This window comes from Bufo bufo, chromosome 4, assembly GCF_905171765.1.
Source record: "Bufo bufo chromosome 4, aBufBuf1.1, whole genome shotgun sequence".
NCBI classification, from domain to species: Eukaryota; Metazoa; Chordata; class Amphibia; order Anura; family Bufonidae; genus Bufo; species Bufo bufo.
Window position 1 is genome coordinate 417,869,851 of NC_053392.1, and position 14,311 is coordinate 417,884,161.

The 14,311-nt window shown below is 47.4% G+C and overlaps 1 protein-coding gene across 1 annotated transcript in view; it reads left to right on the forward strand.

Moving 5' to 3' along the window:
- The first annotated feature begins 9,055 nt into the window (after positions 1-9,055).
- The window catches only part of MOCS3 (molybdenum cofactor synthesis 3), a 482,262-nt gene continuing 477,006 nt past the window's right edge, over positions 9,056-14,311 (forward strand). Inside the window, exon 1 of the mRNA XM_040429301.1 lies at positions 9,056-9,286. Within this exon, the coding sequence (XP_040285235.1) occupies positions 9,185-9,286 (102 nt within the window). The 5' untranslated portion in view covers positions 9,056-9,184. The remainder of the gene's footprint in view (positions 9,287-14,311) is intronic.

Sequence of the window (14,311 nt, forward strand, 5' to 3'; positions counted from 1 at the left end):
CCCGTATGAAGGTTCAAGCTGACAAGAGACGCAGATCTCCACCGGAATTTCATCCGGGTGACAAGGTGTGGCTCTCCTCTAGGTACATCCGATTTAGGGTCCCAAGTTACAAGTTGGGCCCTCGTTTCTTGGGACCCTATAAAATCAAGAGTCGTATCAATCAAGTTTCTTATCAGCTCCATCTTCCTCCCTCCCTCCGAATCAATAACTCCTTCCATGTCTCCCTTCTTAAACCTGCTGTCTTTAACCGTTTTTCTCCCAAGCTTGTTTCTCCCACCCCTGTCGCCGGTACCTCCGATATATTCTCTGTCAAGGAGATCTTGGCGACCAAGATCTCCCGGGGGAAAAGATTTTTTTTGGTCGACTGGGAGGGCTGCGGTCCTGAGGAGAGGTCATGGGAGCCGGAGGAGAACATCCTGGACCGCAGTCTCATCCGCAAGTTCTTCGGTACCAAAAAGGGAGAGAGACCAAAGGGGGGGGTCACTGTTACGCTGAGCGCTCCGGGTCCCCTGCTGGCCTCGGAGCGCTCACAGCGTATGCCCCCAGGCAGCACTCCAGCGTCTCGGCGTGTGCGTCCTCGCTCTCTAGGGCACGCGCGCGCCGGGACTCTTAGATTCAAAGGACCTGTGCACCAGTGATTGGTGCCTGGTCCAAAGGGGTTATTAAGGGTTAAGGTTGTGAGAGGCAGTGCTGACTTAATTAGGCTGCACCTGTGCACTGCCCATTTATACCTTCTCCTCCCACAGCTTTCTGCCGGATCTTTGTGCCTTGTGCCTCAGAGAAAGCGTTCCCTACGATGTTAGTTTGCCTTACCTGTTGCCGTACCCGTTGCTACCGTCCACTCGCCTTTGAACCTTTGCCGCCTGCCCTGACCGCTGCTACGTCCGACTACGCTCTTACCTTCTCCCTGTGTACCACGCCTTATCAGCTGCCAGAGAGGTCGAGTTGTTACTAGGGGACACGACCTGGTAGTTACCGCCGCGGCAAATCCATCCCGCCTTGCGGCGGGCTCTGGTGAAGACCAGTAACTGCTTAGAACCGGTCCTTTAGTACTACCCGCGCCATCGCCTCTCTGGTCCAGAGGATTCACTACCTGTCCTGCCGGTTCGTGACAGTTGGTGAGATGTTATAACAATTCTGTACATGTAAGAGAAGACAAGATGGAGTCACATTTCTCTTCAGGTACCAGAAAGACTTTGGAATAGATCCCTGCTCCCCTCTCTTGGAGAGAGACCTCTTCTAAAGCCCCTTTCTGAAGATATTCTAGAACATAGCTCTCTAGAACTCTTTGCTTGCTGCAGGGAAGTAGCCTTGTCTGGACGAACTTGTCCGCAGGCGGACTGCTCAAGTCCACAAGGTAGCCTTGAGAAATTATGCAAAGGACCCATTTGTCCTGGATATGATCCTGCCAAAAACTTAGGAAATGTTGTAGGCGACCGCCTACGGGAATGTGGGGAGCAGGGAGCACTGAACATCCAGTCAGACCGGCTAGATACCAAGAGCCTCGAGGAGGCCCGCAATCAGAGCGTCGATGACTTCTTGGGGGGCCCAGATCCCCTAGAGGATCTTCCTCCTCTCCGGGAACCCCAGTCTCTCTGGGCTCTGGGTTGAGGTTCCGGCCTGGAACCATACCTCTTGCCCCGACCACGAAAGGACTGTTGGGGTAGGGACTTGCCCTTCTTGTCCGACAGCCCCTCTATTATTTGGTCCAGCTCTGCCCCAAAAAGCTTGCCGGGTTCGTAAGCCATAGCGCAAAGGTTGTGCTTAGACGTAGTGTCCACTTTCCAAGGTTTCAACCAGAGCGGACGCCTGCCCGCAGTTGAAAGCGCCATGGATTTGGACATCAACTGTTGTGGAGCAGCGTCACACAGTAAGTCGATGGCTAAGCTGGCCACCCTACAGGAGGCCAGGATGTCCTCCCTAGAGACCCCCTGGTCCAGGTCAGACTGTACCTGGGCGAACCTTGTTCTGAGAAAATTCGGCACTTCCGAAGGACGCAATAGCGACTGAGGCGGCGGCAGAAGCCGAGGAATAAACACGCCTAAGGTCCATTGGATCTTGGAGGCTTGACCCGTCGTCCAATGGAATTAAGGCCCTCCTTGACAATTTAGAAATGGCCATGTCCACCTTTGGGACAGGCCCCCAGGATGACACCTGATCTCCCTTTAAAGGAAAAACCGCCTTGAACCTCTTGGTCAATACAGGACCCTTCTCTGTTTAAATTCTTTTTTTATTCAAATTTTTCAGGTTCAAAGAACAAATTTGTAATACAATAAAATGATAGTTTAAATCAATATCGTATACATAAATTAGAATGGTATACATATCATTAATGTCATGACATGTGTTACAATAAAAATATATAACAATCAAGTAACGAGATGAGAGTATTTAGTTTTCTAAAGTTATTGAACCCCTGATTATTAGTGCTGGGGTGACAATCAACCAAATAGCAAATTAGGACCGCAGTCTTTATTAACTAGATGATAGCATAGTTGCTATTTGTTTTGATTCTATATCACTACAGTTGCTCAGTATTGTGAGATTTAGTCAGCTTCTAAGTTACTGCGTGTGGCAATCTTGTCGGGTCATCCCAGCTACGTCACAAGAAGAACCGTAACTTGGGGGTCCCATACTTGGTGGTACCTGGGCTTTTTATCATCTCTAATTAATCTCAGCTTCTCGTAGTTGTGCAAGATATGCATCTCTTTCAACCATTCTGAGAAAGATGGGGGTTCTTTTTCCCTCCATAATTTGGGGATAAGTAGTTTGGCTACATTTAACATATGAAGTGTTAGAGGGTGCCTAATATTAGAGGTTTGTATGTTGAATATACTGAATAAAATCAGGTTTGGTGAGATTTTTGCTGTCGTGCTAAATGTTTTACTTATTATCGTTTCAATGGATTTCCAAAACATTTCTATTTTTTTGCAATGAACCCAGATATGGGATATAGTACCCCTCTCTGTCTCACACCTCCAGCACAACGGGGAAATGTCTGGGAACATTCGATTAAGTATAATAGGGGTTCTATACCAACGTAAGACTATCTTGAAGTGAGTTTCCTGTATTTTGGGACTAATTGATTTAGATCTTACATTTGAGATGATGTCTTTTATCTCAGAGCTATTGAACTCTCTACCTAACTCTGCTGTCCATTTTTCTAGGTATGAGGGGGGTGAGGTGGGATTGTTGAGTATGTTGTAAATAGAGGAGATAGCTTTTTTTATCGGTGAGTTATTTTTGATACATTTTTGTATTGTCGTTAAGGGGATGGCCGGAGAATGATAAATTTCTGGCTTCATTACATGGTCCTTGAGCAGCGAGTATTCCCTGAAGGAAATGTCTATTTCCGGAAAATAATTGTTAAGATCTGTATATGAGATGAAGACATTATCATATGCTAAATTTCCTATTGGTGCAAGGAATAATTCTTCCGCCTTCATTATCTTGTTTTTTAGATCTTTGAGATGAGGAGGGATCAATGTTCCGATCGGGGTCACTGTCAAGTCTGGAGTCAGAAATTGTGTTTTTTTATTAGTTTTATGCCAGATTTTTAAGGAGAAACTGGTCAGAGGATCTCCTGTTTTTTGGGTTTTGTGAGGGTAAAGATTTTTTACTGATTTCCACAGCAACAAGTGGTGTTCAGGGAGCAGCGACTCCTTTTCTACATCTATCCATCTCTTTCTGGAAGGTTTAATAAACCACTCCATTAGTTTAGCTATGTGTATTGACTGGTGATATTTTAGGAAATCAGGTACTCCCAGACCACCGCTCGCCTTAGGCATAGAGACAGTACTAAGGACCCTTCTCTGGTTTCTTCCACTCTGTCTCCATTAACGACAAGAGGGAACTATCTACTTTAAAAGGCCCTGGGCCCCTTAGAGGCAGAAGATGAGGCTTCCCCAGGATCAATGTCCTGGTCCCCCGACCGGATGGATCTCAACAGCCGCTGGGCTTTCTCAGGAGGAAAAAGATAAGAAAAACCATCTTCGTCCTCAGAGGAGGAAGAGACCGATCCCTCTCTTACATCCTGAGCCCCCGACACCTCCACGCCAAAGCATGCTTCAGTTCTTCTATGGAAGAGTGCATCTGGCTTATGTTCGTTTCCATGTAGCCCTTCACCCAGTCTACCACATCATGGACCGTCGGTTCCTGCTAGGGAAGTGCTTTGGCCCTACAGGGCGGGCATCGGGAAAACGCGTAGCTGTCTTCCAGCACAATCTGGCAATCATGGCATTGCAGGTGACGTCTTTTGCCAGTATTCTTTCTGCTGGGCTCCCGATCACCGTCCCTGGTAGAAGACATGGCTGCAATATAAGAACAGAAGTAAAGAGGACCTTTCACCTGAAAATTAAAGTTAAACTAAAGATATGCCCCCGGTATTGCTTAGTCAGTCATTCATTTTTCAATCAGTGCCCCCGTTTGTCCGTGCTGCCCCCGGATTATTTGCTGCCTTGTATGCTAATGAGCCATTTGGCTCAACTGGGCGGGCCTTCAAAAGTTCTCCCGGGCGTGTCATTCTTCTCCCTGGCATGGAGCGCATCCAATCAGTTCGCTCCGCTCTTAGCCAGGGAGAAGACTCTTCAGTTCTCGCGAGATGGCGCCGGCTCCGGATGGATGAAATCGCTCCAGTTCTCGCGAATCTCGCGAGAACTGGAGCGTCTTCTCCCTGGCTAAGAGTGGAGCGCGCTGATTGGATGAGCTCCATGCCAGGGAGAAGAATGACACCCCCGGGAGAACTTTTGAAGGCCCGCCTAGTTGAGCCGAATGGCTCATTAGCATAAAAGGCGGCAAATATTCCGGGTGGCAGCGCGGACAAACGGGGGCACTGATTGAAAAATGAATGACTGAAAAAGCAATACCGGGGCATGTAAGTAAGGCTAAAGCTTTAGTTTAACTTTCATTTTCAGGTGAAAGGTCCTCTTTAACCGCAAAATTCGGAGGAAAAAAGCCAATTATCAAAAACCCTCAGGATCTTTACCCAGAAGATCCTAACAAGGTCTGAATTGCTAACAGCAAGAAAACAGCACTCACAAGAATTTGCAAGCAAACTGCAACAGTAACAATCTCAAAGAAACAGATTCAAGGTAAATCTGCGCTCTAGGAGACCGAACTGGGAGAAGCCCCAGCTTTAAATAGTCTAACTGGCGCCAAAAAGCTCAGGCTCTGCCGCGAAAGGGGCGGGGCTCCATGAGAGTATGCAAAAACACACACAGCCCGAACTACTATCGGCCGGGCGGAGGAGGGAAGTGACGTCATATGACGACCTTTCCCCAAGATGGCGGCGCCCAGCTGCACACGCGGACGCCGTTACCGCATGGGGACAGCGCCGAGCGAGGCACTACTGCAGAGGTGAGTGCCCAGAGTAGGAGACCACCCCCGGCCTTAGCACAGTCATGACGCAACCGAGCGTCCCGACCAGAATGGCGGCAAGGCGCTCTCCCCACCGCTTAAAGAAAGAAAAAGGACAACCACCACCCCCTCCGAAAAAACGGAGGAGGGGGGACCACCCGTCCTGGTTGTCCAGAGGACAGAAAAAAACACAAGGGCCTGGGGGTGACGCCCCCTTTTTATTGGGGGAGGGAGTGAGGGCGTGTGTTCATTTAGTTTTATTTTATTAAAAATTCCACCTGTCCTAACCAGTCCACAGGGGCAGAATACCCCATTTGTGCCACTGGTTAGAATGTAAGGGAAGCACCTACTTCATTTGCATGTGCGCAGGGGCGGACTGGGGCCCCTGTGTCCCCGCCCACCCTCAATCCACACCCACACACAGCCCCACCCACATCGCACCGTGTCGGCTTCAGGCTCATGTGGGCCCTTGGGCGATAAAGTCTCAGTGGGTCCCCCTATACAGTGATAATTCTCTGAGTACAGAAAATATAGTAGATGTCCCCTGCAGTCCTATGTAACACCACAGATAACACAGTGATGGCTATCTGAGTACAGAAATTGTAGTAGTGTTACCTGCAGTCGTATGTAAAACTACAGATAACACTAGTGCTGATAATGTGGTAGTGTTACCTACGTCCTTAGGGTGCCTCCCTATTAGTGTTGAGCGAACTTGTGTTTTAAGTTCGGCGTCTAAAGTTCGGGTTCAGGTTATCAAAGTATCCCGTTATGGATTCTAAATTCTGTTATGGTCCGTGGTAGCAGAATCCATAACGGGATACTTTGATAATCCGAACCCGAACTTTAGATGCCGAACTTAAAACACAAGTTCGCTCAACACACTTCCCTATGTCTCTCCCACGGACTCCATGCTGGCGGCGCTGCCTCCTCCTTTTCTTCTTGCCCCGCACAGAATGTCTTGATGCATCTGCGTCAAGACATAGGAACACTGTGGGCATGGTGATGGTGACACACAGGGACAGAGAGCCACAGACACACACACACACATGGAGAGACACAGACAGACACACACACGGAGAGACACAGACAGACACACGGAGAGCCACAGACACACATACACACGGAGAGCCACAGACATACACACACACACACGGAGAGACCCAGACATACACACACACGGAGAGACACAGACACACACGGAGAGACACAGACACACACGGAGAGACACAGACACACACACACGGAGAGACACAGACACACACGGAGAGACACAGACACACACGGAGAGACACACACACACACACACGGAGAGCCACAGAGAGAGACACAGACACACACACACACAGAGAGACACAGACACACACACAGGGAGAGACACACACAAACACAGGGAGAGACACACACAAACACAGGGAGAGACACACACACACACAGGGACAGACTCTCACAGAGTACTGTAGACAGATCCCAGAAATCACAGAGAACATCTGGCTGAAAGAAAGAACCGAGCAGCTTCAGGTGGATCTCACCCTGGAAAAGCTTATGTTAGATGGAGACAGTCAGCAGGTTGTATGCAGGGCTCTCTGTGGGCTGACACACTGTAACACAGGTGCTGTAATGGAGGCACCAAGGTACAGAAGGGCTGGGACCACCACTAGGATGAGGTAAGGGGCAGGAGGACACACACAGTTGTGCTAATTAATGAACATACAAAACATAGGCCCCTTCTAGGACCAATCTAGGATACCCTAATAGGATAATTGACAACCCTTTAAAATATAAAAGTTGTTGGATCCCTGATGCCATTGGAGGTTAGGAGGTGCCAATTTCACTAAGAGGACATAAGGGAATTTGATATATTTCAAGTAGTGTACATTCACAAAGAAACTCAGAAACTATAGACCAAGAAGGAAAGAAAATATTTATTTTAGACAAGCAAGTATGAGCCTAGAGGATGACACAAATAAAGCCAAATGAACTATTACTTGTTCAAGTTAGGGCTCTTTCACACTTGCGTTCTTTTCTTCCGGCATAGAGTTCCGTCGTCGGGGCTCTATGCCGGAAGAATCCTGATCAGTTTTATCCTAATGCATTCTGAATGGAGAGAAATCCGTTCAGGATGCATCAGGATGTCTTCAGTTCCGGACCGGAACGTTTTTTGGCCGGAGAAAATACCGCAGCATGCTGCGCTTTTTGCTCCGGCCAAAAATCCTGAACACTTGCCGCAAGGCCGGATCCGGAATTAATGCCCATTGAAAGGCATTGATCCGGCCTTAAGCTAAACGTCGTTTCGGCGCATTACCGGATCCGACGTTTAGCTTTTTCGGAATGGTTACCATGGCTGCCGGGACGCTAAAGTCCTGGCAGCCATGGTAAAGTGTAGTGAGGCGCGGGGGAGCAGCATACTTACCGTCCGTGCGGCTCCTGGGGCGCTCCAGAGTGACGTCAGGGCGCCCCACGAGCATGGATGACGTGATCGCATGGCACGTCATCCATGCGCATGGGGCGCTCTGACGTCATTCTGGAGCGCCCCGGGAGCCGCACGGACTGTAAGTATACTGCTCTCCCGCTCCCCACTACTACTATGGCAGCCAGGACTTTAATAGCGTCCTGGCTGCCATAGTAACACTGAACGCATTTTGAAGACGGATCCGTCTTCAAATGCTTTCAGTTCACTTGCGTTTTTCCGGATCCGGCGTGTAATTCCGGCAAATGGAGTACACGCCTGATCCGGACAACACAAGTGTGAAAGAGGCCTTAAGATATATGAATAATTCTGTAGACCAATATTTTCCAACCTGTGGCTCTGAGGCTGCTGCTAAAACTCTGAGCATGTCCTGGCAGTCTTTGGTGGGCAAGAAATTCTGAAAGTTGTAGATCTGCAACATAGGTGGGGCCCTGGTCACAGACTTTACCTAGGGAATCTCACTTGACTTCGCCCATACAGCATCACAGGGTAGCGACAGCATCACAGGTCCTTTACCTCCTCCAGTTGCACAGCCTGTGAGCCTGACTCCTCCCACACAGGATCACATGGTCTTGACATCATCACAGGTCCTTTACCTCCTCACGCTGAACAGCCAGCCCAGGAGACAGACTCCGCCCATGCAGGATCACGTGGTCGTGACATCATGAAAGGTCTTTTAGCCTCCTCCAACTAGAAAAAGCCTGTAATGTATGGGCTACTGGGAGGAATAGGTCACGTGACGAGGGGATGCGAAATAGGCGGTGAAAAAAAACTCTTTAGCACAGCTGCGGCGGGCCCCTATCCTGGCCGGGCCCTCGGACCACGTCCGAAATGCCCGACCAGTCAGTCCGCCCCTGCATGTGCGAAACCTTACACCACGCGTGCGCACTCAGGGGGTAGGTATTTTTTTCAGTGCAAAACGTTCCATCAGATCTTCCTACCCCTAGGTGTGCACACATGGACAAATCATCTGGAGCAGTTCAGCCTCACCACATAGCAGAGCTGAGTGCAGGATATTGGGGTGGTGGGGTCACCACATAGCAGTGCTGAGTACAGTCCCTGAGTGCGCACGCCCAGTGTAAGGTTTCACGCATGCAAATGAAGTAGGTGCTTCTCCCGTGGCAGTGCAATTATTTGCACAAATCCAGTGGATCTGCCCACACACACCCTCCTCCAGTTGATTCCGGTGCCCCGCGTCACTTCCTGGTATAGCATTCTGCCAGGTATAGGAATCTGGCAGAACACCGTCAGCAGGCTCCTACCGTGCATGAAGTATATATGCTGCTTCCTTATTCTAGGAGTCCCCGCCTCTTCCCGTGACATCTTACTTACCAGAAGCAACTCCTTTCTAGCTAAGACCTTATGAGCATGGAGTCTGCTGACCTAGATGCTTTCAGAGAAGAGATCCGGCAAAGAGACGCCGAGATACAGAGCCTGAGAGAGCAGCTCGCTGCACACCATGCGGTAATTAAGTGGTTATCGGGTGCGAGCTCAGCCTCAGTGAAGAACACACGTGGGTTATGGAGGCGTCACTTCGCTTATTGTTAGACCTCGTTGTCAGTAGATTCAGAAAGAGCTTTTTCTCTGATATTGCGATAAGACCCAGTATATTAAGATCTGTGCCCTGGTTTATAACGGAAGAGCCCCATCCATCGCAGGACGTATACAAACCGTGTCTGATAGACCCCATTTGTATATTCTGGAACTTCTGCCGCCCTTGCATAGTAAAAGTGCAAATCTTACCACTGCAAATAACATGCGCCATGGAGAGAAGACAGGAGCCTGCTGACTTCTCTGTTCTCAGATGTACACTGCTGGGACATACTAAAAAGAATGACGAAAACAAAAGAACACTAAGCAATCTGTAAGACTATAGAGAGAGGTCTAATAGGTTTCCTGTATTTGTTAGAGGTGGAATGAACACACGTTCCATAGGCTTGAGCAAATGGACCTTCAGATCGTAGATCCGAAGTCGATCTGTTCAAATGCTTACATTTTAAAGGGTTTATCCAACACTAACAAATGCCCCCCCATATGCCCTGGCCCCTCACACTGATTCTACTTACTTGGCTTGCCGCTCCTGGGCCCCACACTACCACTGCTGCTTGTCCCCGGATGAAAACATTTGGGGGTGGGGGGAGCAGGCAGTGAGGGGGACGAGTCTCCCTAGTATGGCGGGTAACACTATGACGGGCATTGGCTGTCCCCCCTTCCCCGACACCGGATGTTTTGATCTGCGTGCGGGGAGCCAGGTAAGTACCGTATTTTTTGCCCTATAAGACGCACCTACATTTTAGAGGAATACAATAATAAAAATAAAAAAATTTCATTTGACCTGAGGTCAAACCAGCAATCAGACCCCCCAATGTTAATAAGACCCCAATAAAACCTCAGCTCAGACCCCAAGGTGTATGACCCCAATAGGACTTCAGATAAGAGCCCCAATATAAATGAGACCCTATTCAGACCTATTATCATCCCTTTAGCCTTTCATCATCCCCCCCCCCCCGGCCTCTCCTCAGTCCCCTAGCCTTTCATCATCCCCCAGCCTCGTAGCCCCCTAGCCTTTCAACAGCCCCCCAGCCTCTCATCATCCCTCATACCAACGTTGTCACTGAAATCTGCCGGCTGGTCCCTGTCGACCAGCCCGAGACATGGCCGGACAGTCTCTACTAGCGTACACCAGCTGCCCTACACCCTGCACGCCGCGGCCAGTACCCATCAGCAAGCCCGCGCTTCGAGCGCTGGGTTCTTACTTCAGGTAACTGTCGGGTACATCGCAGGCTGCTGTTCCTATGCAGAGTCGGCTGCGATGTACCGCGCATAATCAACGTGGTGCACATTTGCGATTTGTTTGCCCTGTATTCACCCCATAAGATGCACTAGCATTTTCCCCCCATTTAAAAAAAAATTAAATGACAATCCAAACTAGGTTTTGTTTGGATTGTTATTTAAAATAGTTTTTCAATACCCTGATATGCATACAGTAAGAGTTAACCAAATTTTTGGGCGAAACAAACTTTGGCTCCACGGAGCCAATACATTTGAATGCTGTACGGATACAGCATTAAAATAGAAGTATTTGAACGAATCGACTTCAGATCTCTGATCTGAAGGTCGATTCGCTCAAGCCTAGTATTCAACATGTGCAGGTGTATGTTATAGTCACAGTGTATGTACAGTGAATATATTTAAGGATTTTTGAGGACACCTTATTCCAACTAATTAAAAAAGTTGCAGTGAGCTGTCGTTAAAGTAAATTAGTTGAAAGCGGCATTAAAATACCAATGGTGGGCACAAAAAGTGTAAATTAAAGAATGAAATGAATTCAGGCCAGTGATCTTACACTGCCAACATACAGAGGGCGATGCCCTGTATCAGATACAGCCATCAAAGTGGGCAGATGGACACTTCTCACTGATTTGAACAAGTAACTAGTGTTTTTCAAGGGTTAAATGAATTCGGGCCACTGATGTCACACGGCCAACAAGAACCAGAAGCCCAGCATCATAGTCATTTGATTTTAGTGGACTTAATTCATTTAACCCTTTAAAAACACCAGTCACGTATTCAAATCCGTTAAGTGTCTGTTTACCACTTTGATGCCAGTTCTTCTGCCCGGAACCTGTTCAGGCTAGGCTGTATCTGATGCAGGGCATCACCCTATGTATCTTGGCAGTGTGAGATCACTGGCCTGAATTAATTTATTTCTTTAAATCACACTTTTTCGTGCCCGTCATTTGTATTTTAATGCCGCTTTTAACTTATTTACTTTAAGGACAGCTCACTGCAGCTTTTTCTATTACTTGAGATAAAGTGTCCTCAAAATTCATTAAAAAAAAATACAAATGATCTGAATACGAAACCAACTTCAGACTCGTACAGGATATATGAATAGTTTATGATGAAATTAACAAAAACAGGTGTATACTGAATTTCTTGTGCTGCTTAGGGCTCGTTCACATCTCTGGTAATCTGATCCTTTAGGTTGTTCTGCTGGAGTTTATCGGATCCAGCAATGTCATATTCTTACATTCACAGCCGATTTCTGGCATAAATGCTGAGTTTTGTGTGGCCGACTGCTGGCATCTATACCGGAACAACCTGCCGGTTTTAGAAACGCAACTGTGCAAGTTCCCTTAGGCAGGGAAGGAACAAGATATATGTGTAGTTTATAGTGGAATGAGCACATATTCCATATAGACAGGTTTATACAGAGTTCTCTGTACATATAGACTGGGATGAATAGATATGTGCAGTTTATACGGGAATAAACACATTTCACATATACATGTGTTTACAGAATTTCCTGTGCTTTCTGGACAGGGAATGAACAGGATATATGCATCCTGTTCATTCCCTGTCCAGAAAGCACAGGTAATTCAGCATGCACCTATATATCTGGAATTAGTATTAATTCCAGTATAAACTCCACACATATCCTGTGCATTCCCTGTCTAGGAAGGCCAAGGAATTCGGTATAGACGTGTATATGTGGATTATATATTCATTTCATGATTAGAAAAAATGCAAGCAGCATATTATATCTCTATATATAGCTTTACAAATTAATGATATTGCTCATTCTTTTTCTTCATTCCTTTTCTTCATTCTTTTTAGTATATCCCCACACTGTTCAGTTTCTCTGTAAGCGTGCGTTCACGCGTGGCAGAAAATTATGTGACCGAAAATCAGGTGCATTCATTTGAATTGGGCAACAAGCACATGGATTTACAAAAGCCCCATTAAGGCCGAATGCACACGGCCGTGTTCCGTGGCCGAGAGTGGTCCGTGGTATGCCGGGCTGGATTCCTGTTCAGAGCAGGAGCGCACGGCGTTATTGGTTGCTATGACGCCGTGCCCTTCATGCCGCCGCTGCACTACAGTAATACACTATACGAGTGTATTACTGTACAGCAGCGACGACATGAAGCGCACGGCGTTATAGCAACCAATGACGCCGTGCGCTCCTGCTCTGAACAGGAATCCAGCCCGGCATACCACGGACCGCTCTCGGCCGCGGAACACGGCCGTGTGCATTCGGCCTAAAGTGAATGGAGCTGATTTTCAGTCGCAGAATTTTCTGCCAAAAAAACTGCCGCAAGTGAAGGCACCCTAACAGCACTGTGCAGCCCCATTTACAATGGAAATGTATAAACAATCAAATAGCAAAGTAAATACAATTGTGCCATACTCAATATAGAAAATGTACTAGTGCTAATGCTGCGTTATAAATGTTAGATTCTTGGCAAATCCATTTTGTACAAAATTATTAGTGCCTGTCCGCCAACAAGGCAATCTCTTTAGGACATGAACCTACACTAAATGCTACCTCCGCTCGTGCCATACTGGCCTCCATTAAATTCAGGGAATGCAGGTTACACATGCATCCTGAGCACAGACTATATTATACCTGTTTTGGTGCCACAATGGCCTCCATGGAAATGTATAGTGTAAAAAATACAACTCAATAGGGAGAGACAGAACATAGAAATAAAATAAAAAAATACACATAGTCTACCTCCCCTCTCATAAAGACTACCTTCCCCCAGTCAGGGTAATGCTACCCGTGACCCAACTGCACTGTGGCCTCATTCAGATGATAGTATTTTAGCATCTGTTTTTACAATATTTTATTCCCTAAAACTTGTTTTTGTCTTGGGTTATTGTTCTATGGTTCTGTTCACAACTTGGTTCTTGAGTCCATCGGAGGTATACAACATATTTGATGGAAGCCCTCGACTTATGCCATTGTTTACACTGTGCAATTTGTTGGTTGTTGACTCACATTGTGAAAAAAGGTATAATGCTTGGTTTACCAGTATTTTTTTCTGTATCCAGGGACGTTACTAGGGCCTCAAAAGATTTGAGGCCCAAGTCCCAATGCTCATTATGTTCAATTTTTGATCCAGACCCAGTGTAAAAGCATATTTGGATCGACATTACATTCAGTGTTGCCATAGGAGAATAGCGCACCACATAGCCGTTATGTCTACTCTAATGTAGATATTCTCTTTGCTCATCTTCTCAATTTGGTCCAGACAACACACGACACGTCTGGTCCCTGCAGAGTTTGCCCCACAGACATCTTCGATTCCTCACTTTTTCCCATCGTCCTATGACAGCACCAGGAGAGAGGGTCTGCCTCCCAGGAAAGGAAACCTGCAGGTATAAAAAAAGAGCCTCTCCATCCCTCAGTGGTTTCCTGTCCTAGGAGGAGGATTCCAGCAGTGCAGTTATAGGATTGTGAGGGGAGTAGTTTCTCTCCAAGTTAAGCGCTGGCTGGGGGGGTGGTTGTGTCAGTGAGTTCTCCGCTCCGCACACCCTGAAGACTCTTCTAATCCCTAGAAGCGGTGTTGTATACCTGGTCGGAGACACAGGTGTTAAAGGAGCGTGAGAAGGCAGCAATGCGACTGGCAGGTGATGTCACTCGCAAAATACTGCAAGACTTCCAGGCAGGATGAATCCAGGCCTCGGGAGTGCTAGATT